We start from the raw sequence: 26,458 nt of genomic DNA, 5'->3' as shown, positions 1-26,458 counted from the left end.
TAGAGCTTTAAGGGACACTAGACATTATGATTGAATGAATGGAGGGAGGGAGGGAGGGATGGAGGGATGGATGGAGGGATGGATGGATGGAGGGATGGATGGATGGATGGATGGATGGATGGATGGATGGATGGATGGATGGATGGATGCAAAAGTGTTTGAGCACTTACTCTGGGTAAAGCACTAAGCTAAACTCTGGGGATACAAGCAGAAAAGGCAGTATGATCTCAAGGAGCCCACATTCTAATATGTGAGGGAGACAACAAATGAAGATGGTTCAAATAAATTCTGACTAAAAATATTAACTCCCATTTCCTCGGCACTTTAAGGTTTACTGAGTACTTTCCTCACAATAACCTAGCCAGTGATAGTATTTTTATACTCATTTTACAGATGAGGAAACTGAAGCTCAGAGTGTGTCAGTGACTTGCCCCAGGTTGCCCATGGTACTGTAGAAAGAATGTGGGATTTGGAGTTGGAGGAGCTGAGTTCTAATGCAGCTGCTACTACTTACTACCCATGGGCCCTTAGACAATTTTTTTGATATCATCTAATCCAGGGCCTCTTAATCTGGAGACTGTGAATTTGCAGCTTTTAAAATTTTGATAACTAAGGTGGTCCTATGTATTTTATTTTATATATTTTAAAACATTAGTCTGAGAAGGCATTCATAGTCATCTATGACACACAAAAAAGTTAAGAACCTCTGATCTATCCTAGCTTTCTCGTTTTAACAGATGAGACCCTGAAAGATTAAGTAATTGTGCCCAAGGTCACACCACTGTTAAGAAGCAAGAGCAGGATTCACAGCCAGGGCCTTGGACTCCAGATCTGGTGGGATTGCCCTTCCCCTTCCTTCCATCTTCCCTTCCTTCCCCCAAGTGAGGGATTCTACCCTCTTTTACTTGCCCTCTCCCATCCTTTCCAGGAAATCCTGGCCCGGCTGCCTTCTCCTGAATCAAGGCTACCTCACCTGCTACTGAAATTCCAGAAGGCACAGACAGGCTCCACGAGTTTATCTGAAAAGCCCTGTAGGGAAAGAAAAGGCAAGAAAGGAAGGGTAGAGAGAGCTCACTTCCCTCCCAATTCATCACCAAGCATTTGTTAAGCTTGGTGCCTAGGCACTGTGCTGGGTGCCGATGGTATACAGACCTTGCCCTCAGATAGCTTGAAGTCTATAGGAGTGTACAGCATGTAGATATACAACTATATGTAAAAATATGAAATAAATACAAGTTAATTTCTGGGGTGAGGCACCAGGAGCTTGGGGGATTTGGAAAGACTGGATGTAGGAGGTGATACTGGGCCTGAGTTCTGAAGGCAATGAAGGCTTCTGAAGGGGCAGAGGTGAGGGATAACCGATGTGAGGCATGGAGATGGAAGATGGACTTTCACATGTGAAGAACAGCAAGAAAGCCAATTTGATTGAAATGTAGAGTGAGGGAAGGGTAGTGATATCTAACAAGTAATGTCTATTTAATAAAATAAAATATATAATAATATAAAATATAATAGAATAATAATAATCATAAAGTCTATTTATTGGAGTCTCCTGGTAAAGGGGCTTTAAATGACAGACAGAGAAGTCTGTATGGGATCCTTAGAGGGAAAAGGGAGCCATTGAAAGTCCTGGTGGCAGCTCTCTCCATTTATAGAACAAAGGAGAAGGGTTGAGAGCAATGGATGCCCAGGGATGGAGGAAAGGGTTAGGGACCCAGAAGGGGAATTAGGGTTTTAAGCACCAAAACACTATGTGACTTTTAGTGCTTAAGGAAGGGAGAACAGTTTGAATTTCAAATAAAATGTTGACTAAAAGCTCTTTGGGCTTTACAGAAGGCTTTCCTCAAAATACCCCTGTGATGCAGGTAATACTAGTGTTATTATCCTCATTTTACAGATGAGGAAACTGAGGCACAGAGTGCTTAAATGACTTGCATGAGATTGCAAATGATACAGTAGAAAGAATGCTGAATATGGAGTCAGAGGAGCTGGGTTCAAATCCTGGCTCTCCTATTTATTACCTATATGACATTAGGTAAAGTCCTTTAAACTCTCTGGGTCTCAGTTTCCTTATCTATGAAATAAGGGGGTTAAACTAGAGAATCTCTGAGATCCCTTTTAGCTCTAAAAATATGATCCTGTGACCTAGTCTCAGAGTTGTTAACTTGAACTCAAGTCTTCTGACTTTAGGTCCAGGCTCTTAAACACTACACCATGCTGCCTCTCTAAAAGTCGCTCAAATTTTGATGTGGTTCTTGAAGATTTACAAAGCACTTCCCACAACAACCCAGTGAGATGGGTAGTGTACAAATTATAACCCTCATTTTAGGGACCTCAGGAATCTAAGGTTGACTTTCCCAAAGTCACACAGCTAGTAACAGCATATGGCACATGTGACTCGATTTTATTTTAAATTCCAAATTATCTCCCTCCTCTTCCATTCCCTAACCCATTGAGAAGGCAAGAAAAACAAAACCCATTACAAATATGTGTAGTCATGCAAGATGAATTCCCACATCAGCCATGTTCTCCTCACCCTAAAAAAGGGAAAGTAAAGGAAAACAAAGAAAGAGAAGAAAATATGCTTCAGTCTGTACCCTGAGTCCATCATTTCTTTTTCTGGAGGTGGATAGCGTGTTTCATCATGAGTCCTTTGGAACTGTGGTTGATTATTGTGTTGATCAGTTACTAAGTCTTTCAAAGTTGATTTCCTTCACAATATTGCTGTTACTGTATAAATTGTTCTTCAGGTTCTGCTCACTTCACTTTGCATCACTTCATACAAATCTTCCCAGGTTTTTCTGAAACCATTCCCTTCATCATGACTTAAAGTACAATTGTATTCCACCATATTCATAAACCACAACTTATTCAGCCATTCCCCAATTGATGAGCATTCCTTTAGTTTCCAATTCTTTGCCACCACAAAAAGAGCTGTTTCTGTGGGTTACTTTCCTCTTTCTTTGTTCTCTTTTTGGATATAGCAAATCACTTAATCTTCAATTAGCCAGGACTGTAAGCTGAAGAGCAAGGTACTGCTCTGCATTGGTATGGGAAGGTTCATATGATGATCCATAGAGAGCTTGGAGGGCATGTGTTAGAGGAAGGACCTGAATCTGGGTCTTCCTGAAACCAAGGCTGGCTTTCTATCCCCTACACTATTATTTGTAATATTTATTCAATAGATCTATGTTTTCTGCTATTTATCTATAAAAGCAGATAAATAGAGCACTTCTCTGCTTCTGTCCAAAAGTTTCTCTCTGAGTATCAACATTTTTGCTAGTGGGATGAATAGGGAAGGAAGGGGAATGTACCTCTTTTTGAGGCTGAGGACTGTGGTCTAGGTCTCTAATAGATCTGTCACTGAGATTGCCACCCACCCTACCTTACCTGGGTCCGGTGTAGAAGATGGTAATGCACGGCTGTGCTGATCTCCTGGAGGTTGACCAGAACTGTGGATGAGATGATGGCTGACCCCACCTGGGTGCTTAGGTACCTAGAAACACATTGGGGAATGTATTGAAATGGAAAGAACCTTGTCTGAGAGGGAAGAGCCACAAGTTTGCTAGATGACTTAGCTCCAGTCACTTCCCATCTTAGGCACCTATTTTCTAGTCCTAGCTCTTATATTTATTACTGTGTGTCTATAAGTCCCATCGCCTCTCTCAACTCTGACATACATGACCTCTAAGGTCTCTTTCCTGCTTAATAAATTGATGATCATTTCTAAATGCCTTTTAAACTATTATATTCTATCATCTAAGGCCACTTCCAGCTTTAACACTATGCTCTAAGGTTCCTGCTAGTTCAAATCTTCTGTGATCTATGTTCTAACATTCTAGGTACTAAGATTCCTTTCAGTGCGAACATTTCATGTTTTAAAGGCCTTCCTATATGTAACTATCAGTTAACCAAGCAAACATTAAGTGCTTACTGTGTTCTAGGCACTGTGTTTGGCCTTGGAGATATAAAACAAGAATGAAACAGTCCCTGCCCTCAAGCGCTTACATTCTCCCTTACATAGTGGGAGATGTGTGCCCATAGAAACATATACAAATATATTCAGAATCAATACAGTCATTTTGATAGGACAGAGGCACTAGCAGCTGGGGCAGTTAGTAGAGGCTTCTTTTGGGGGTGGCATTTGAGTTAAATCAATATTCTGCTACTCTATTTTCCTTCCCCACCATCACACCTTCCCTCCCTTCCATCAATCAAGGAAAAAAAAAGGCATCCACAATGATCAGGATCCTTTGGTCCCTAGAAGCTGCCACCCAGAAGGACCCAAGGAGAAAAGCCCCCACTCACTTTTGCCTTTCATCAGATATGGAGACATTTTGACTGAGGACCTTGCCACCGTCCTGCCCTTCCCACCCCAAGGAGTGCTGGAGGGCACTGTAGACAAACCAGGTGTTGATCACAGTGACTCTGGAGAGACCTGGGCGTATGGGAAATTTTCTCTGTTTAGGCACACCACACCCTCTTCAAATGATTGACCCACTCAGTCCCACAGCCTCATTCATTCTCTGCCCCACTTCACTTAGGCCAGTGGAGATTTTCCTTTGTAACTGTTTAGTCTTCCAACTCAGGCTGGGTGTTCCCAGAGGGCAAGGGGCCATGTCATCCTTCTCATGTTTGGGGGTTGCCTGAGAGCGGGGGACATGTCATTCCCCTCAGACTGGGGGACTCAGAGGCAGGGACTCTGTCTCTTCTCTCAAAGTGGGGCTCCTTGAGGACTGGGCCCTTGGCTCTCCTCTGAGCCTCAATCTCATATCCTGAAGAGTCAACCCCCTCTCCCCCTACCAAGCACTACTGTCTGTCGCCTTAAAACAGTGGTATCAAACTCAACTATAGATTGGGCCATGAGGATCCCTACAGGTTACATATTAAGTTTGTAACATTATTATGTTATATTAATTACATATTAAATATATATCAATATACTATGTTATATTAACTATACATTATAATGTTATATTAATATAATATAATGTAATTATATACAATTATGTTATATTATTTATTACTAATGCCATTTTAATATTGATATTAATCATGTATTTTATTATATAATACAATAATATAATATTTTACATTAATAGGTATTAACATGTATATATTTAATTATATTATGCATATAACATTATATACTATGTTATATTAATATAATTTATGTTCATATTTACATTATCTATGTTCTATTGTATTTTTGTTTTGTTAAATATTTCCCAATTATATTTTAATCTGGTTTGGGCTATACTTGGGAGCGTGGTAGTAGCCTGCTGCCACATGTTTGATACCGTTGCCTGAAAACATCTGAAGGGTGGGAGGAATTTCTATGAGCTCTCTTCCCTCATAAATTTTAGAGGAGAAACTGAGCCCTGAGGTGGAGGAGAGTCTAGAATCCTTCAGGCTCTTCTCCCAGATAGAGTGTACCAGTTTCATCTCCCAAAGCTCACCTCTTCCTTGAAGTCTTCTAACTTCCTCAAAGGGCACTTGGATATACTCCGGCCCACCTGGAATCTCCAATAAGTCACCACTGGTCAAGTCTCTCAGGTTCAGGCTTCTAGCTTCGATGCCTAGAGAAAGAGCAGGGCCCTAAGGCTGAAGAGCTCCCCATGCTCAGGATGGTTGGAACTTTGTGTTTTCAGGTTTAGATGCTCTCCCCTGAACTGGACATCCTCAACACATTGACCCAGAGTCCATCCCTCTGCAGACCCTCCCTTCTGCCCCATCCTCCTCTCTGGGCTTGGGCATACAAATGAATATGGCAGTATAAGTAGTATAAGATTTGACATATCAAGGACCCATGACTTCACTGATGTGGGCTGTGAGGCAGATCACAGCTCTCCTCCATGTTGTTGTTCAGCCTTCGTTTTCAAAGGGATGACACCACGTGGTGCCTTAGTAGACAGGTCTTCATTAATTGCTATGGTCAGTGTTCTGGTAATGAGCCTCATGTCTCTGGTTTGGTCCTCAAACAATAGTCTATCACTGGGATTATTCACCAAGTCTTTCCTGCTTGGTAATTGAATTGATCCATAAGCATTTATTAAGTTCCTATGAGGTATGTGCCAGGCATTGGGAACATGAAGACAACAATGAAGTAGTTCCTGCCCTCGAGGAGCTTACATTCTACAAGGGAGGAACAACCTGTGCATTTATAAAATTTATACACGATAAATACAAGGGACTTTTTGCAAGGGAGGAGGTACAAGCAGCTGGGGGATCAAGAAAGGACCCATATAGAAGGTCATACTTGAGTGGAGCTTTGAGGGGAACTAGGGATTTATAAGAGGTGGAGGCAAGAGGGAAGAGTTATCTCCGGCATTGAAAATGGCTTTTGCAAAGGCATGTAGATGGGAGATGAGCTATCGTGTGCGAGGGACCATAAGAGGGCTAGTTTGGCTAGATCATAAGATGACCGGAGGGAAGAATTATATAATTATAAATATGTAAATAATATAAATATAAATTATAAAATACGCTTAGAAAGATAAGTAGGAGCCAGGTGTGAAGGGCTTTAAATGCCAAGCAGAAGAACTTGTAGTGGATCCTGGAGGGAAGAGGGAGTCACTGGATTTTCCTGATCAAAGAGGGACGTTGTCAGACTTGAGCTTTACAAATATCACCTTGAACAGCTGTGGGGAGGATGGATTGGAGAACTAGTCAGATCTTGTAATATACAGGCATAGCCTTTTAGAACCCAGGGGAACCTCTACAAAGAGAGGACATTAGTAGATGAGGATGAGGATTTTGAGGAGACTAGAGACCATGCCACAAGAGAAAATCGGAGATGTTTAGTTTGGTGAAGACTTTGGGGTAGGAGTGGGGGGGGGGTTGGAGGACTATGATCACTTGCTTTAAGAACCCTGCGAATACACTTCTCAATGATCCAGGTAATTCTCTAAGACTATCAGTTTCAGAAGAGATGCTGATCTGCATTGTTGGAGGGATTTTCTTCATCTGGGAATTCCCTAATGAAATCACAGATCCAAACTATAGCCTTATCTCTATAAGCTGTCATGCACCCAGGGATTTAACTATGCTGTTTAGTTCCAGAGGGTAGCATTAGGAACAATGAGAAGTTACAGGGAGGTAGATTTCAGTTTGATACAAGGAAGAACTTTTTAGCAATTTGAAGGAATCTAGAAGTAGGATGGGGCATCTTGAGAGGTAATGAGTTCTCCATCAGTGGAGGTCTTCAGATGAAGGCTGGATGATCACATGTTGGAGATATTGTAGAAAGGAATGTTCTCTTCAACTCTGAGATGATGTGAGTGCAAGCTTGATCATTCCCATTTTATAGAGGAGGAAATTAAGTAAAGCCCAGGGAGGAAGTACATTTCTCAAGTTCACATAGTCAGAGAGCCAGCGTCAGGATGTCATTGTGTATACTCACCAATAGGGCCCTTCTGGATGGAGATGTTGGGTCTCTCGGCTGTGAGGAGCAGGCTCAGGCTGGTGGCAATGCGGTTCACACTTTCCACCAGGACCATGGGACTTCTGATGATCTGAGGACAGAGCCCACGGTTGTCGCCTGAGCTAAGAGTGCCCCGTTTTCCTCTATAGCTGCATCCCTGCCCTTCAACCTCAGACAAGCTCTGCCACATCCGCAAAGAACTGCCTTATAATTGGTACTGACCAGTGCACCTCACTGTATTTGGGCACTTTGAGACACTTCTCAACGATCTGTGCTAACAGAAGGTCTCCATGGTGTGGTTAATGCGACAACACCACCAATAATAGCTAGCATTTATATAGTGCTTTAAAGTTGGCAAAACACTTTACAAATATTATCTCATTTTATCCTGACAGCAACCCTGGGGAGGGAAGTGCCATTATTATCCCCATTTTACAGACAGGATTAAGTATTTTATCCAGGGTTATACTTGCCCAGTGTCCTAAGACAGATTTGAACTCAGGCCCTGACTCCAGGCTCAGGGTTCTATCCAATGCACCACTTACCTTCCTATGAAACAGTAAATACTGAGATGTGGTGCTTTAGGCAGCTTACTGCAGTACTCAGCCTTCTGTTGAGTACTTTGAAAAATATAAAGTAAGATACGATCCTCATATTCAAGTAGTTTATAGTCTAGATCAGAGGTTCTCAAACTCGTTTGGCCTACTGCCCCCTTTAAAAAAATTACTCAGTGGCACCCCCCCCATCTACTTTCTTTAACCTTTTAATGGCTCTTTTAAAAAATTGGCATCATTTAAAAATATAAAGTATATTTTTTAAAATGATACATCTTAAATTTAATAATTTATTGTAAATTTGTGGGTTTTTTCCCGCATTGAAATTTTGATGATGCAATATAGTGTATAGTATCGTCTTGTAAACAAGTCATTACATGCACACATTCCTGTCGATGCATGTTGGACCTCTTGACAATGTGGACATGCTCACCTGCCAGCACTTGCTTGTTAAGACCTGTTGGCAGATTTGACCACTGATCGGTTATAATTTGTATTTTGTGTGTTTATTTGTAAGATCAGGTACTCACTACGACTTTAGCTCCACAATACATGAAACATGTATGAATGCTTTTTTCAAAATTTTCTACTCTTTTCTTCTTTCCTTATGCTTCCACTGCCCCCTTATTTTTATTCAACATCCCCCGATTGCACTCACAGCTACTACTTCCCCCCATCATGCCAGCACCCCCCAGGAGTGGTATTGCCCACTTTTGGAACCTATGGCTCTAGTTGGAGCAATAGGAAACGTATGAGACTTGTTCTAGAGAACAATTCTAAGTCATATGAGCAGATGTGATCCCATGGTATAGACTGTATATATTCCATAGTCTTCGAGAATGTTAAAGCTGAAAGCACACTTAGAACATGGAATATTAATATTATTATTACATTGTTTTAACATATTAGTATTATATCATATAATATCACAATATGTAATATGAATATAATGTATAATAAAATATAATACTATAATATAATAAATACAATATGACATAATATAATATAAAATAAAATGCAATGAAAAAAATAATATAATAAAATAATATAGTAATATTATTATATCATTATAAGTAATAATATAGGAATAATAAATAATGGCATTGAGTTGTAAGGTTGAGACCACAGAACGTTAGGACAAAGAATGAAGGCAGAAGAGATCTCAAAGCACGGAATGTTAGAATACACATAGAATATTAGAGCTGAAAGAAGTAAATGCTGACCAAGATGGCTGGAAAGGGCCCGATGGCTTAAAGTGCTAGAATGTAGAATGTCAGGATTAGAACACACTTTCTAACAGAGAACTTTAGCATGCAGAACAAAGAATCCTAGAATCAAAAAAGACCTTAAAATCCATCTAGCGAGGGGTGCGGAACCTGCAGCCTCAATTGAGGCCACACGTGGCCCTCCAGGTCCTCAAGTGAGGTCCTTTGACTGGATCCAAACGATTGAATACATTTTGGATTCCATCAAAGGGTAGCACTTAAGGCCCTAGAGGGTCAGGTGTGGCTTCGAGGAGCAGGTTCTGCACTCCTGATTCTAGCCCAAGCTCCTCATTTTACTGATAAGGAACCTGAGGCCCAGAGAGGGAGGGAGCACCTTCTATGTGCCGGGCATTGTCCTGGCATCATGCTGCCGGCTCTTTGCCAACATTTTCTCATCGGATCCTCACAACAATCCTGGGAGGTGGGCGCTATTATTAAGTCCATTTTATACTTGAGGGAACTGAGATCTAGAGAGGTTGATTTGCCCAGGGTCACACAGCTAATGAGTGCCTGAGGCTGGATTTGAACTCAGATCTTTCTGACTCTAGGCCTAGAGCTCTATCCACTGCACCACCTAGCTGCCTCTAGGCAAAAGGGAGGGGTCACACAGATGACTGCATGGAAACCAGGATTTGAACCCTGACCTTCCCAAATACCAGGCTCTCTCCATAATACTTCATAAGGGCATAATGATTAACAAGTTAAATGTATTCATCTTCTCCTGCTTGTTAGATTGTGAACTCCCTGAGGACAACAGCTATGTAATTCTCATCGTTCTATTCCCATCATGGTGTATAGTGCCTGGTAAGTAATAGGTGCTTTACAGATTTTGGTTCAATCGCATTAGAGAGACCTTTCCCCATTTCTGTGTTCTAGGATTTATTCCAGGTATAAAATTTTATGACTATGATTTAATATGAATAGTATGTTCTGCTGAGACCAAAATATTAGAGTTTTTATCTCAAATATAACACCTCACATTTGAATGGTGCAACACTGTTTGCAAAGCGTTTTCCTGTACCTCATCTTGAATCTTAAAACAGCTGGTTCTGTGAGATAGACAGTGCCCTAAGAACAAACCTCTCTGTCGTACTTTGCATTTTACAAATAACTTTCCTTAAAACCCTGAAGGCAGGAATTCTTATTCGGTTTTAACAAATATGGAAACTGAGGTTTGATGCTGTTCTGCAGTGTCCCAAGGTCTCATTAGAGGTTTCTGTGGCCAATGGATGGGCAGCAAGGGCAGCTGGACCCTCCCTCACAAGCCATGAGGTTTACCTCTTTAATCTCCAGCCACTGGGCTTCAGTTTGCTCCTCCAAGAGAAGGCCAACCACTGCCAAGAAGTTCTGGCTGAGATGTTCTTGCTGCCCAGGGGGGTCTTGACCTCTGACCTCAACAGCAACAACCCTCTTCAGGAAGCTCACCACAGCAAGCAGGTCAGCTGGCTGCAGGGGGGTCTCCTCTGCTGCCAGGACCTGTTCCAGGACCCCCAAGAAGCTGGTAGCCTCAGGCATACTCAGGGACCCAGGGTCTTCTCGAAAACCATCTCTGGAAAGCTGTAAGGAGAGAAGCCAAATCTCCCTTTGCCCTCCCCTCTGCAGATCAGGGCATAGGACCATGTTGAAGAGTCAGAGAGTAAGGCATTTCCCATTGGCGAAAAAAGTCTCTTAGCTACTCTGATCAAAACAATGACCCAACTTTTTTGTTTTTATTACTACGTAGAGATGCCAACATAATTTTATAACAATGCCAAATCATAATGGAATTTGAAGATATCCTTATTTCTGTTTTTTTTTGGGGGGTAGGGGAAGGAAGCTTCTAATGTTTTCCCATTTGAGTTTTTTTTTTTTTGTTTTTAATTTACTGTGGCAAGTAGGACAATTCCAGAGGACCCATAATGAAAAATGCTATCTACCCTCAGAGAGAGAACTGATGAACTCGGAATGCAGAGTGAAACAGAATTTTTTCACTTCCTTTATTTTTCGTATCTGTATGTGTGTGTGTTTTCTTTTACAAGTGTCTGGCTAATATGAAAATATGTTTTGCATGATTTCACAGGTATAATTATATATTGCTTATCTTTTCAAGGAGTGAGAAAGGGATGAGAGGGAGAGAATTTGTAACTAAACAATTTTAAATTAAATGTTAAAAACTCTAAAAATATAATTGGGAAATACTTAATGAAATAAAAATATATATTTAAAAAAATTTTTAAAAAGAAATAAAAGTTTCTTCCCCCATCATGCTCAGTGTACCCATGTCCTTACTTGCATTCAATTGAGGCCTGGCACCCTTCAGCCTAACCGTGGGAAGTTTAGCAGAAAGAAACCTGGAGTTGGAGGCAGGACACCTGGGTATGAAGTGTGGCACTGCCTCTTATTAGTTTATATTTTCAGTAAATCATTTTAACTCCTTGACCTTCAATTTCCTAATCTGTAAACCAATAAATCAACAAGGGTTCATTAAGTGCCTACTATGTGTCAGGCATTGTGGATACTAAGTGTAAAGAATCAAACAATCTGGGTTCACAAGAAGTAGCTTATATTCTAATGGATGAGAAAAGAAAGACATATAAAAATATAGCCCTAGTCTGAGTTATGACAAATTCCAAATACTGTGATCCTAATTAGTGGGGTCTCAATTAGTAAGGTTTTATTAAAGCAGGATATATAAATAAGGATATATAAACCAAGACAAATAAAAATGTATTCAGCATTTACATAAAGTTAATAAATACAAATAGATGCACACACAAGGTAGTTAAGTACAAGGTAGTTTGGAAGGGAGGGCGCTAGCAGGTGGGAGGACCAGGAAAGGCTTCAGCACAAGATGGTGCCTGAGTTGTATAGTAAAGGAAGAGAGTCGATATAATTCTTGGACCATCGTTCTCATAGGGTTATTGGGAAGAAAATTATTTTTAAGCTGAAAAGCAGGAGGAAGGGGGAACAATTGCTATGAATTTCTAATAAAATAGACTTTTATAACTCTCCAGTTCATGTAGGAATTGGAACTATGGGGCCCTGCCAAATGCTATTGTAATAAACAGATAAAAGTCCTTTTGTAATTAGCATATTCGTTGCCCGGTGGAGTCAATTCTGGGTTCTCAAATGCTATAGCAACAGAATGGAAAACTTGGCAGGTCCTGCCAAGTTGGAGAGGTTTTTTTTTGTGTAGGCCCAGCATGTGTCTGTCAGTGGAGCACAGCACAGCGACAGATGAAGAAACTGAAGCTTGTGGAGGTTAAATGACTTGTCCAAGGTCATATCACCAGAAAGCTGGTTGACTGATGATAATTTTTTTTAACTGTCTGCTGAGGGAAGGGCTGCTGGTGGAGGGAATGCCATTCCCAGTGAGAACACAGATTTTGCTATTAAAAAGAAGCTATGAAAAAGAAGCATTGCTGAATTCCTTAGGAAGTTAAATGTCATCCCTTGAAATGCCAATATTGCTAATTTCCTTGACCAAATTCTCAATTGCCAAGTTCTCAATGACCAGTTCTCAATTACCGAGATTCTGATTAGTGGGGTCTGACTTAGGGAGGTTTTATGATAGCAGAGTCTAAAAGGAGTAAGGAACCTGCAGCCTTGAGGCCACCTCAGGTTACCTAGTCCTGGAGCAGTCCTATGATTCCTAACACCTTAAGTGGAGTCCCTGGGGTTCCCCACGCTTCTCCTGACTCACCATGGTAGTGTTGGCCAGAGTGTTGACCCGGCTGATAAACTCTCCATCTGCTGTTTTCTGGACTTCCTTCAGTCGCCAATATACCTCTGAGAACAAGCAAATGTAGCACATGGCATCTTGGACATGTTCAGGGAGGAGACGGAAATTCTCTTTTGTTTAAACTGTCCCTAAGCCAGTTCTGACACACATTCCCCCCTCTTTTCTCTCCAGAGAGACATGGTTCATTAGAACATAGACTGTTCAGATCACAGGATGTTGGAGCTGGAAGCAATTTTAGAGCCGACAATTAGAATATAAAATGTTACAGCAGAAGGGACCTTAAAACATTTTAATGCTAGAACATAGAACGTGATGTTAGGTCTGCAAGAGTTCTTTAAAAACAGATGTTAAAACATGAATTGTTGAATGCTAGAGCTGGACAGGATCTTAGAACATGGAATATTTTAACAGAAGACATGTTGGTGATGAATGACACCTTAGAACAATGTTAGAACATAGATTGTTACCACTGGAAAGGATTAGAACACAGAATGTTAGGGTACAGAATGCTACAACACAGTGCATTTGAACTGAAAGGAAACATGGGGATGTCCTAAGTCAACACGCCAATGTGATTATGATATGAGACAATCTAGCAGCGGAGTAGTGAGAGCACTCACTGATTTTGGAATCATAGGCCCTGGCTTTGAATCCTGACTTGGCTCCTTACTGTCTGTGTCATCTTAGGTAATTAAATTAACTTCTCTTGAAGTTAATGTAACTATGTATTGTAATTTCCAAGTAATGAGGACCCACATCCTCATCTATAAAATCAGAGGCTTCGAGGAAATACTCTTCAACACCCTCTCAAGTTCTAAATGTCATGAATTTCCTCCATGAGAGTGAGGCCCAGAGAGGGTAAGTCTGAAGACATATATGTGTTCAGTTACTTGCAGAACTGTGTCTGGAGCCCAGTTGTGATTCTGAAACCAATATTCCTTTTTACCACACCACAACATTTACAGACTTCACCCAAATTTGCAATTTTGTAAAGCCAAATAGTGGTTTGAATAAGAATGCTGTAAACATCCGCTTGGTACCTTGTGTAGAAGAGCCCGTGTACCTGGGCTAGGCATATGGCTGGGGACTTTAACCTGACATGGGCCCACTGGGGGCCTCCAAGAACTTAGAAGTTGGGCTTCAAAGTCCCCGGCCCTATGCCTAGCCTACTCCATCTCACCATCCCGCTTAGTCAGAGGTTCTGACTGCATGAGACTGCAGGGTTTGATTCTAGCCCCATCAGGAAGCCGATTAAGTCAAGCAAAGCTTACCTGTCCTGTAATGGCAGAGGAAAGGAAGGGGCCGTAGGCACTGCTCAGAACCCAGTGTTCCATTGCTGGCATCCAAAGTTGGGCATTCTTCTATGGGTACTGTGGGCAGAGGGGACCAGGAAGAGAAGTTCAGTCCTCTAGCAAAAGTGGCAATTTAAGTGCTGGGAGGGTGCTCAGAGGTAGCTATCCTAGCCCCTTTCCCCAATGTGTGAATCCCTTCTGGACTCTCGCCAGAAAGTGGTTATCTACTTCCACTTAAACACTCCTAGTGACTATTGTTAGACAATCTACCTTGCTTTTCTGCTATATATTTGTTCCTCTTCTTTGTAGCTAAACTCCTTGAAAAAAGCCATCTACACCCTCTCCTTCACTTCTTTTCCTCTTATTCTCTTCTAAATTCTCTTCACTGTGGCTTCTGACCTTTCAACTGTCCTCTCCAAAATTACCAATGATTTGTAAATTTCCTAATTCTGATGGTCTTATCTCAGTACTCATCCTTGACCTCTCTGAAGCATCTGACACTGTTGATTACCTTCTCTTAGACACTCTCTTTTCTGCGTGTGTGTGTGTGTGTGTGTGTGTGTGTGAGAGAGAGAGAGAGAGAGAGAGAGAGCGAGAGAGACAGAGACAGAGACAGAGAGATAGAAAGACAGAGACAGAGGGAGGGAGAGGGGGAGAGGCTTTCTCATGGTTTTCCTCCTACTTGTCTGACCACTCTATCTCAGTCTCCTTTGCCAGATCTCTATCCATGTACTATCCCCCAAGGCTCTATCCTAGTCAGTCACTCATATAAAATTAAAGTGCCAGCAGGCACTCTGCTAAGCACTGGCGATACCATTGATTCCTTCCTTTGCTTCCCTTCGATATCAGAAAACGCATACTGGAGAGAAGCCAAACAAATGCACTGAGGATGTGAAAGCCCTCTGCCCTAGCTCCTTCTCTTCGGGCATCAGTGATTTCATACTAGGTAGCAGGAATCAGAAGGTAATAAATGCAGAGAAACTTAGGATCATCCATAGGAGAATGTAGGCTCCTTGAGGGCAGGGGCAGTTTCATTTTTATTTTTATATTCCTAACACCCTCCAGAGTGCAGAGCACGTGGCACATGCCTAATGTCAGTCAGTCAATAAACATTTATTATGGGCCTACTATGTGCCAGGCTCTGTGCTAAGAACTGGGGATATAAAAAGAGACAAAAGAAAGTTGATGGTGGAATATACAGGAAGCCAGGGCCGCTGGATTGAAGAGTACACGGAGAGTAAAGTGTAAGAAGGCTGGAAAGTGGGGAAGGGGCTAGATTATGAAGGACTTTGAATGCCAAATAGGCAACGGGAAGCCACTGCAGATAACTGAGTGGGGGAGAGGTGACACACTTGGACTTGTGTTTTAGGAAAATCACTTTAGCGGCTGAAAGTAGGATGGGTTCGAGTGGGGAGAGACGAGAGGTAAGCAGACTTAGGTTATTGCAATAATCCAGATGTGAGGCCACGAGGGCCTGCACCAGATTGGTGGTGGTGTCAAGGGGAGAGAAGGGGGTGTATTCAAGAGATGTTGCAAAGGTAAAATCGATAGGCCTTGGATATGGAGGGTGAGAGAGATAGTGAGGAATCTAGGATGACTCCTAGGTTATGTGCCTGAGGGACTGGGAGGATAGGCGTTACCCTCTATAGTAATATTACAGAATGCTTGTTAAATTGAATTAAGAAATCTTCTCCTCTGAGGCCAAGTAGAATAAGTCTATTTCTCTTCCAGAAAAAGAAAGGTCTTCTCTATCTTGTCAGGGCTGGAGAACACGGTCTTTCCCTCTTTAGATCTCAGTTAGGATTTGGCTTGTTCATCTCCTATACATCTATTGTTTCATTTTGCATTACGGTGTAACAGGTATCTGTTTTATATTCTTTTATCTCCAGATTATTATGTACCTCAGGGCCCAAGTGATGGCACTTTGGGAAGAAGAACTCTCTCAACTTTCCCGTTTCACTGTTTTTTTTTTTTTTTTTTTGTGGAGCAAGGGAACAAATATTTCTTAAATGCCTATTTCATGCCAGGCATTGTGGTGAGCACTTCACAAATATTATCTCATTTGATCCTCACAACAACTCTGGAAATTATTATCTCCACTTTACAGTTGAGGAAACTGAGGCAGCCAGGCAGAGTCACATGGTTAGTTAAGTATCTGAGGCTGGATTTAAACTTCAGTGTTCCTGACTCCAAGGCCCAGTAACCTATCCACTGCACCACCAAATTGCATTTTAGGGCAAACTCTCGCACTGAAGGAAAGGGAATGCTGCCTCAGAGAATGTACACTATGGAATGGTAGCAAAGTATCTACCTTCCTCTGCCTCCGAAAGATTTACATCCAGGAAATCAGGGAGAGATAAAACAGGTGGACTGGGGCTCCCTGCCTGTCATTCTGACAATATAGAATGGGCATCTGTGGCATTTAGACTGACATTGCAGGTGCCGTTTTTCCAGAGTGTCAGAGACTGTCAGCTCTCAGCTCTCATAATGGAAAAATGGTAAGACATACCTTTCTCACTGAACCTTTCTTGCCTTCCTATTCAAATTCTAAGGGGTTAGGCTCCAGCACACACACACACACACACACACACACACACACACACCCCTTCTTTTACCCCCTTCCCACACCCTGGAAGAAGTTGGGAAGAGCTACGAGAGGAAACTGGGAGATGGTTGAGTGAAAGGCTCCAGTAAAAAAAAAAACACCTGATTTTTAAATTTTCCATTTTTTCCCCTATATACAACAAACCAAATAACCACAGAATGCTTGTTTGTTTGAGTCTTATAATAGAGACAATTTGATATTGAGAAGGAAAAATTCCAGACATGATTCCAAAATTCCAGTCAGGAACACTAGAGCTCAAATCTAGTTCAAATCCAGAAAAATTCCAGATGAGGGCACAGTGAGCCAGAGATTTTCATTATTTTTAGTGATTTTTATGCCACATACCATTTCATACCCTAGACTAATCTTGAATCTGGTCAATGGGTTTCCCCCCAAGACCTACCCCTTTGGAGTGTTTGAGGGGCGGGGAAAGGCAAATTTGCACATGTATCAGAGAGACTTTGCTTTTGGTATAACACCACCTGGAAATCAAATTATGTATTACATTCCTCTAGTTAGTTAAGAAAGTGATCCTCCGCCTTTCTGTTTACTAAGGAAGATTGCACAAACGATGCCCCAACCATCACTTGGGATACCAGTTGATGGTATATGTAGACTACCAGCATGTCACAGTAATTGTGTATATGTCATACCAGATTGTAGATTCTTTGGGGACAATGGTCCTACCTTACCTATCTTTGTATTTCCTCTAGCATCCAGTATAGGAATCCATGTGAAGGAATAATAGCAGTGATGGTGATGGTGGTGGTGGTGGTGATGGTGGTGGTGGTGGTGGTGGTGGTGGTGGTGGTGGTGGTGGTAGTGGTGGTGTGGTGGTGGTGATGGTGATGGTGGTGGTGGTGGTGGTGGTGGTGGTGGTGGTGGTGGTGGTGGTGGTGATGGTGGTGGTGTGGTGGTGGTGGTGGTGGTGGTGATGGTGGTGGTGGTGGTGGTGGTGGTGGTGGTGATGGTGGTGGTGATGGTGGTGGTGGTGGTGGTGGTGGTGGTGGTGGTGATGGTGGTGGTGGTGATGGTGATGGTGGTGGTGGTGATGGTGATGGTGGTGGTGGTGGTGATGATGATAGTTGGGTACAGCAGAGGGAATACTGGATTTTAAGTCAAAAGAATTGGGTTCTCATTCTCAATGCAATGTTCACTAGTTGTAAATCTTGGGCACCTTACTTAAACTCTTTGTTTCTTAGTTTTCTCATCTGTAAAACGGGGGTAATTAGACTTGCACTTCCTTCATAGGGCATAACGAGCCAAGCGCTTTGTAAACCTAAAGTGCCACTTGAGCTCCAGCCCTGGGCTTCTCCTCCTACATTTCCATTACATCACATTCCTCTCAACAACTCCATGGAGAAGTGAGCGTGGGTATTATCGTTATTCCCGTTTGATAGATGAGGAACCAAGGGCTCAGTTGAGGTACAGTGATTGGCCCAAGGTCACACAGCTATTAACTGGTAGGGTTAGGACTTGATTCCAAGTTGTTTGATTCCGAGCCCACAGGGGGCTCAACAAATGAAATGCTAACTGAATGTTTGGTGACTTACCTAAATTGAATTGATTCAGCATAGCAGAGTGAGAAGAACACTGGATTTGGTGTCGAGAGGGCAGTGTTCAAATTCTGACTCTGTCATTTATTAGACTTATGACCTTGGACAAATTGCTTCTTCAGTCGAGACCCAATTTCCTTGGTAAAATAGAGTTTAACGAGATGATCTTTAAGTTCCCTTATAGCTCAAAACCCTATGATCTTTATTACATGCTTGGGGAAAGGAATGGAATGGAAAAGCGGGGCCTGCCAGAGGGGCTTACCAGGGCACTTGAACGGCAGCACGACCTCTTGGAGTGTGGACTCGATCTCCAGGGCCCAGCGACTCCAGCCAAAAAGAAGCCCATCTTCAGGTACCTCACACACTCGGGCCATATCCAGCTGATCCAGGCCCAGTACTTGGGCCCAGACATATAGATTTGTGATGTTGCCTCTGAAGGCCTCTTCTTTCTTGAAACCACCACCCAACGAGTCTTGGTCTTGCCCAATAACAAACATGCCTCCCGGAGCCAAGGATTGGGCTGGGGACAGGCTCTGGGTCCCTGCCTGCAGCTTGCCATCAGTCACAAGAGCCCACTGACCACTCCGCTCCTCCCAGGTGGCACAAACATGGTGCCACCTCCCATCAGCAGAGAAGACAGGCAGATAGGGGGAATGGTGCCCGTGGACAACAAGGGCCAAGTGAACCACTCCATCATGGGCAGTGAAGCCACGCAGCTGAAGCTCATTGGCGAAGGCTGGGGCAGCATATGAGAAGACGGTGCCCACCTCATCTGTGGCTAGGTCCCACTGTATATGGGTACACACTGTGATGGCAGCCAGCATGGGAAAATCCACCAACAGCCTGGCATATTTTGTGGCTGTCTGCATCTCAAACACCAGGCAGGGCAGCATGTATGTACCTGAGGGGAAGGCAAGAACAGGAGACCCCAGTGAATTCCAGGGATGAGGAACAAGATTTAGCATGGTGGGTTCCCTAGAGAAAACTGCGAAATAAGAGTCTGAACCCCTGGAAGACCTGAGGGGTTATCCAGGCTAAGCCCCTCATTTTACAAGGGAGGAAACTGAGACCAGAGAAGACTTTAAGATCTAAAACTGAACGTCGCCTCAGAACACAGAATGATGTCACAGCTGGAAGTGACCTTTGAAACCATTTTGTCCAACCTCCTCTTGTTACAGATGAGGAAACTGAGGCCTAGGTAGGGGAAAGAATTTACCCAAAGGCATAGAGGGATAAGTGGTGGTGCTGAGATACCAACCCAGGTTTCCTGACTGTATTTGCCATGAAGTAAATGATCTTTCCACTGGAACTTGAACCCAGGCTGTCGGTCTCTTTGTCTAGTGCTCTTTCCATTGTATTACATTGCTACTCTTGTGCAAATCTTCAGGACTACAGTGTGAAGTCCGATGCAGTAGCATATAGAGCTCTGGGCCTCGAGTCAGAAAGACCTGACTTCAAATGTGGCCTCAGATGCTCACTAGCCGTGTGACCTTGGGCATGTCACTTAACCTCTGTCTGCCTCAGTGTCCTCAAAAGTAAAATGAAAATAATAATAATACCTACTTCCCGGGGTTGTGTAAAATGAGATGACATTGGTAAAGTGTTTGGCACACAGTAGGCACTTAATAAACGCTTGCTGTTCTCCGTCCCCACAAAAATGTTTCAATGTACAATCAATTGACACCATCCAGTGGGTGTTCTGCTATTTCCTCAGTGACCGTGAGCATTTCACTTCACCTCAGCCTCCATATCTGTAGAGTCAGGACTTTAGAATGTAAAATGTTGGATCATCAATTCCAATCCTCTAATGTTTCAGATGAGGAAACTGAGGCTCAAACTTAGAACTTTCCAGAAGCTTGTCAGGTCTGGGATTCAAGGCCAGATCTCTGGACTCCAAGACCAGGTTTCCTTGCAGTATACCAGGCTGATCCCTCTATCACCTCCCCTAGGGAAGCCAGCCTGCAGGGCCACTGCTGTAAGGTTTCAGTCAGTTTCCTCTAGGATGGGTCTGTCCCTCAGTTTATGAATAAAGGGTAAGAGGAGGGGCCGGTCTCTGGTAGAGAAAGCACTGTGTGACAGAAACCCCCCCCCCCCCACTGCATTTGAAAATGAAGTCCTTGAGTTCTGATCGCAGTTCTGCCCTGTACAGGATGGCTTGGGCACCACACCTGTTTGGGCCCCAATTTACTCATCTCTAAAATGAGGGTGTTGGAGGAGATGGTCTCAAAGGTCCCTTGTAGCTCTAAATGCTATGCACATGTTGGAGCAGCTATGGCAAAATAGGCACAATAATGCACTATTGATGGAGCTATGAATTGGTCTAGTCATTCTGGTTGGTGCCCCCAAAAGTCACTAAACTTTGACCTAGCAATAGCACTACTATGCCTATATTCCAAAGTGATTAAAGAAGGGTGAAAGGAGTCATATGTACAAAGATATCTATAGCAGCTCTTTTTGTAGTGGCAAAGAGCAGGAAATTAAAAACTGCCCATCAATTGGAGAATGACTGAACAAATTATGGCATATAAATATAGTGGAATACTACTGTGCCATAAAACATGACAAAAGGGATAGTTTCAGAGAAACCTGGGAAGACTTACGTGAACTGATACAGAGTGAAGTGAGCAGAACCAGGAGAACAATTTATACAATGACAATATTGTAAAGGGAAAAAATCCCTTAACTCTGATCGATGTAATGACCAATTATGATTCCAGGAGACCAAAGATGAAGTATATTATCCATCTCTTGAAAGAGAGGTGGTGCATGCACAAAAATATTTATAGTGGCTCTTTTTGTGGAGACCAAGAATTGGAAATCGAGGGGATGCCCAACAACTGGGGAACAGCTGAACAAGTGGTGGTATATGAATGTAATGGAATACTATTATGCTATAAGAAATGATAAGCAGGCAGACTTCAGAAAAACCTAGAAAAACTTATATGAATTGATGCTGAGTGAAGAGAGCAGAACCAGGAAAACATTGTACACAGTAACAGCCACACAGTGTGCAAGGACTGATTTTTGATAGAATTAGACCTTTTCAGAAATCCAAGGACCTAAAACTTTTCCAAAGGACTCATGATGGAAAATGCCATCCACGTCCAGAGAAAGAACTATGGAGTTGGAATGCAGAGCGGAGCAGACTCTTTTCTCCTTTGTTTTGTTTTCTTTCTCACGGTTTCTCCCATTCGTTATAATTCTTCTAAGCAACATGACTAATGTGAAAATGTGTTTAATAGGAATGTATGTGTAGAGCCCATATTGGATTGCATGCCATCTTGGGGAGGGAGTGGGGAGGGAGGGGAAGAAAATTTAAAACTTATGGAAATGAATGTTGAAAACTGAAAATAAATAAATTAAATATTAAAAAAAGAAAGAGAGGTGGTAGACTCAAGATGCAGAATGAGACATATATTTTTGGCATGGTCAACATAGGAATTAGTTTTGCTTGACATGCATATTTTTATGAAGGTTTTGTTTTTTTCTTTTTGAGAGGTAGGGTAGAGAGAAGAGTGGGAGCAAATTGAATGACTAATTGAAAGGACATTAAATTAAAAATAAAAAAATCCTATGTACCTTGGGGTTCTACCAGATGGAGCTGGGTCTCTGTCCTTAATTCTGCCAGGGACCCACACCCAAAGGTATCTGTGACTCCCATCCCCTGCTACAACCCCTCAAATAGATAGCACTCACGCCTTTGCTGGGGTCTCTGTGGCAAGACTGTCCTCTGACCCACCCAGATGGGACCTTGTACTTGTCGCTGAAGTAACTCAGTCACAGCACCGTCTTGGGGCTCCAAAGCCAGTTGGGCAAAACGCTGATCACAGAAGTCATGGGCACGCCTCCAGTCTAGTTGCTGGCCTCCCTTCACCTCGTAGACCCCATTGGGTGTCTCCACTGCTGAAGAAGCCCCTGGAGCTGGCAGGGAAAGACTCAGTGAGAAAGGACATAGGCCGGGGCTGGATTAGATCATCTCTAAGGACTCTTCCAGCCCCTTGCTGATGATCCTATGATTAGCGCTGGAAAGGACTTTTCCAGTCATCTATCCTCACTTTATAGATCAGGAAGTGGAGACCCAGAGAAGCAATGCAGTGAGTGGAAAGAGCCCTGGATTCAGAGTAAGAAAATCTGAGTTTAAATTCTGACTCTGTTCCTTGGTAAATGACCTTTATTTCTCTGGGTTTGAGGGTCCTCATTTGTAAAGTGAAGAGGCTGTATTAGAAGGTCCACCTTCCCCCACCTTTCCCCGGCTTCAAGTTCTATGATCTTATGACATTGGACAGAAAAAATTTCCACAACTTGGAAAGTTCAGGGTCATGGTACGGTCATTCACACTTGACTTGTGGCAGGCGTTGTGATTTCCAAGATGGGGCATGGACCTCAAGCAGACGCACCGACTGGTTGCAAAAGGATTGATTGCCTTTCGTTGTATCCCTAGAGATTATTAGCACAGCACCCAGCACACAGTAGATGCTTAATACATGTTTATTGACTGACTGACGAAAGGAAGTTGTGCTGAGTCACTGAAGGTGAGGTCAAGGCCAACGATCCTTTTTAGGATTGTTGAGACTTTAGAACTGGAAGGGTCTTAGAGACTATCTTGCCCACATGCTCATTTGATAGACGAGGAAACTGAGGCCCCAAAGCCTGAGGTCACATGGGTGGGATTTGAACCCAGATCTTTGGACTCCTACCTATGTGTATCAGTGAATGAATTACAGAATCACGGAAAACCGGAGCTGGAAGGGACCTAAGAGACCATAGAATCACAAGCTGTCCTAGTCCAGAGCAAGGGATCTCAGAGGCTGTCTCGTTCACCTCCTACCTGAATAGGAATCCCCTCTACACCATCTTTAGAAGCAGCTGAGTGGACAGAGCACTGGACCTGGATTCAGAAAGTCCTGAGGCCAAATCCACTCTCAAGACACTCACTAGATGTGTGACCGTGCATGAGTCACTTTACCTCTGTCTGCCTCAGTTTCTTCACCTGTAAAATGGGGATAATAATAACAACATTTACCTCCACAGGGTTATTATGAGGATAGAATGAGGTAATGTTTCTAAAATGTTCATTAAACCTTAAAGTGCTATGAAAATTTTAGCTATTTTTATTATACCCCCAAATAAAATGGTTTTCTCCTAAGTGGATGACTGGATGTTTCTATTCAGGCTATAATTCTATTCACTGTACAGGTGGCAGAGTGAAAAGAGCACTAGACTAGAAACAAGAAGCCCTGGGTTCAAATCTCAGTGGAAAGAGCCAGAAAGTGCTATTGAGCCAGAAGACCTGGGTTTGAATTTCCATTTAACTGTTTACTGTACTGGGGTCAGCAGCACCCACCTGTGAGTTCGAGGGTCTTCAATGAAGCTGAGGAGCTTGAGGGGTTCCAGGAGAGACTCCCGATCTCCCAAACAGACACACACAGACACAGAGAGACAGGCTGATATTAAGATCCTGGCTTCTGAACCAAGGTCTACTTGCCACTACCCACAGGCTAATGGGAAATGACAGGAGTTTACTCAGCAGGCCCAGTGCCCCTTCCCTCCCCCCAATTACCACAACAAAAATCCCTGATTTTTATTTCAAAGGGAATTATAGATCTAGAAGTTGGTCCATCTGGTCCAACTCTTCCCATTGTACAGATAAAGCCCAGGGTGATAGATGGATTTTCCCAAGGTCACAGGGTCAGTTAGGATGACTCCAACAGGCCATAAAGAGACAACCAAACCTACCAGGAGGAAGAGGAACCAAGAAAGTCTTCCTGGCATGCTGGGAGTAGTGGCCCTTACACCCAAGGGGCAGAGCAGGTGGACCTAAAGTTGAGGAGATTTGGGGATCACAGGGATGTCTGCAAGGAACTCTGTAACAGAAGATAGGAAAAAATTATTCAGAGGTCAACCCAACCACCTCAATAGCCTATAATAACATTTCCATTTCTATACAAATATAATACAATCATAAATTATATGAATAATACAAATATTACAAAATTTTTCCCACAATACCCCAGTGAGGTAGGAAGTATAAGTATTATTATCTACATTTTACAGATCCAATTACATTGAACAAGCATTTGTATCCCCAGTGCTTATCACAGTGCCTGGCACGTAGTCAGCACTTAAGGTTTATTGATTGATTGATTAAGCCCCTATCACGTGCAAGGCACTATGCTAGGTGCTGATGATACAAAGACATAAATGAAACAGTCCCTGCCTTTATGGGGCTACATTCTATAGGGGGACACAACATATTCTTCCCTGGACATTTCTGGATGGACTATCTCACTCAGGCCTTCATCTTCACCTTCTCCCAACTAGAAAATCGTACTCCACTCCTAAAATTTCTGTGAGTTTTATAGGCCAGCTTTGGCCTTATCTTGATTAGTTCTGGACCTCCACAGGGCTGTCCCGCATCTCCATCTGGGCCATTACCACTTCAGTCATCACCTCCATACCCTCCCTACTGGAAAACTGGACTCCTGCTACCTCTCCTCCATTTCTAGCTCCCTTACATGTACTTTCTTCTCCCACTAGAAACTCCTTAAGGATAGGAACTGTCCAGCATCCTTCAATTTATATCTTTAGGGCTTAGTATACTGCCAGGTGCATAGCAAATGCTTGGTAAGTGTTTTATATATCTTTATCTATATATAAATAAATGCAAGATGAATTGAAAAGGGAGGACCTCTCATTGAGGCAGGAGAAAGGGGAGACTTTCCATAGGAGGTAGCACCTGGGTTAAATCTTGAAAGATAGTTAAGGACTCTTAGAGAAGGAAGTGAAGGCAGAGTACATTCCATTTATGGGGGTAGCCAATGTGAAGGCATGGAGACAGGAGATAGAATGTCAAGTCTGGGAAAGAGTTAAGAGGCCAGCTATGATGTAGAGTGCACGAAGGAGAAATAATATCAGTTAAGTTCGGGAATTTGGGTTGGTTGGTGTCATATCATGGAGGTCTTTAAATGCCAGGCTCAATATTTTATCTTAGAGGCAGCAGGGAGCCATGGAAGATTCTTGAGCAGGGGAGTGAAATGGTAAGACCTATGGTTTGGAAGAGTATTCTGGTGTCTTTGAAGATGATTGATTGGATAGGAGAGAGACTAGAAGCATGGAAGCCAATTATGATGCCATCAAAATAGTCCAGGTGATAGGGAATTAGGGTCTGGATTAGAATATTTTGAGGTGATGTGAATAGAGAAAAGATGATGGCTAAGAGAGATATTGTAGAGGTAGAATGACTTGGCAACTGACTGGATCAGGAGGGTGAAGGAGAAGGAAGAGTTAAAGATGACTCTCAAATTATAACCCCGAGTGTCTGGGAGGATGGATTATTGCCATGGACTCCTATCTGATCTTTTAAATTTGTCATCCAAAGAGCTGCCAAAAATCTGATTGGGTCACTTCCCAGCTCAGAATTTTCAGTAGCTTCCTATGGTCTCTAGGGAAAAATACAAACTTCTCAGTTTGGCCTTTAAAGTCTTGGGCATTTTGGCTCCAGCCCACCTTTCTAGAATCATTTCACATCGCTCCCCTTCATACGCTCTATGTTCCAGCCACAGTAGCCTTATTTCCGTTCCCCAAATTCTGCACTCTGTTTCCCACCTCCGATCTTTTCCACAGGCTGTCCCCTATGCCTGTAATGCATTCTCTCCTGGACTTTTGACTTTCTTCAAGGTTTAACTCAGGTGCCTGATCCCCTGGTTGTGTGTGCTCTCTTCCCCCTGGATTCATCTTGTATTTACCCATCTATGTACATGTTGAAGCCTCCTAGAAGGATAAAAGCTGCCTGATGTCATGGACTGTTTTTGTTTTAGCTTTGTATCCCCAACACCTAGTATAGCGCCATATACATAATAGCTAGCAAGCACCAGTGAGAATCCTATCTAGCCTTGTTGACCTTAGACTCTCCAGAATAAATGGTCAACTCAGCCATGCCCCTGCATCTAGACGGTCACACCTCTAAAATCAGTCTGGACAGATCCGGCTTTCCCCCTACTTCTGGCTTCTTAGGCACAATTTCCAATCAAATGTCACCAAAG

The 26,458-nt window shown here is 42.7% G+C and overlaps 1 protein-coding gene across 1 annotated transcript in view; it reads right to left on the bottom strand.

Annotated features, from left to right (window-relative positions):
• Positions 1-24,188, bottom strand: part of ADGRD2 (adhesion G protein-coupled receptor D2) — a 44,412-nt gene extending 20,224 nt beyond the window's left edge. The window contains exons 1-12 of the mRNA XM_036749816.1: positions 24,153-24,188; positions 23,761-23,824; positions 22,113-22,337; positions 18,679-19,317; positions 14,235-14,333; positions 12,925-13,010; positions 10,521-10,799; positions 7,403-7,514; positions 5,460-5,579; positions 4,309-4,438; positions 3,391-3,496; positions 974-1,029 (exon numbers count right to left, since the gene is read on the bottom strand). Coding sequence (XP_036605711.1) covers positions 974-1,029; positions 3,391-3,496; positions 4,309-4,438; positions 5,460-5,579; positions 7,403-7,514; positions 10,521-10,799; positions 12,925-13,010; positions 14,235-14,333; positions 18,679-19,317; positions 22,113-22,337; positions 23,761-23,824; positions 24,153-24,188 — 1,952 coding nt within the window. The remainder of the gene's footprint in view (positions 1-973; positions 1,030-3,390; positions 3,497-4,308; positions 4,439-5,459; positions 5,580-7,402; positions 7,515-10,520; positions 10,800-12,924; positions 13,011-14,234; positions 14,334-18,678; positions 19,318-22,112; positions 22,338-23,760; positions 23,825-24,152) is intronic.
• Between the last annotated feature and the right edge of the window lie 2,270 nt (positions 24,189-26,458).

This window comes from Trichosurus vulpecula, chromosome 3 (genome assembly GCF_011100635.1).
Source record: "Trichosurus vulpecula isolate mTriVul1 chromosome 3, mTriVul1.pri, whole genome shotgun sequence".
NCBI classification, from domain to species: Eukaryota; Metazoa; Chordata; class Mammalia; order Diprotodontia; family Phalangeridae; genus Trichosurus; species Trichosurus vulpecula.
This window is presented reverse-complemented; position numbering and strand designations above follow the sequence as displayed.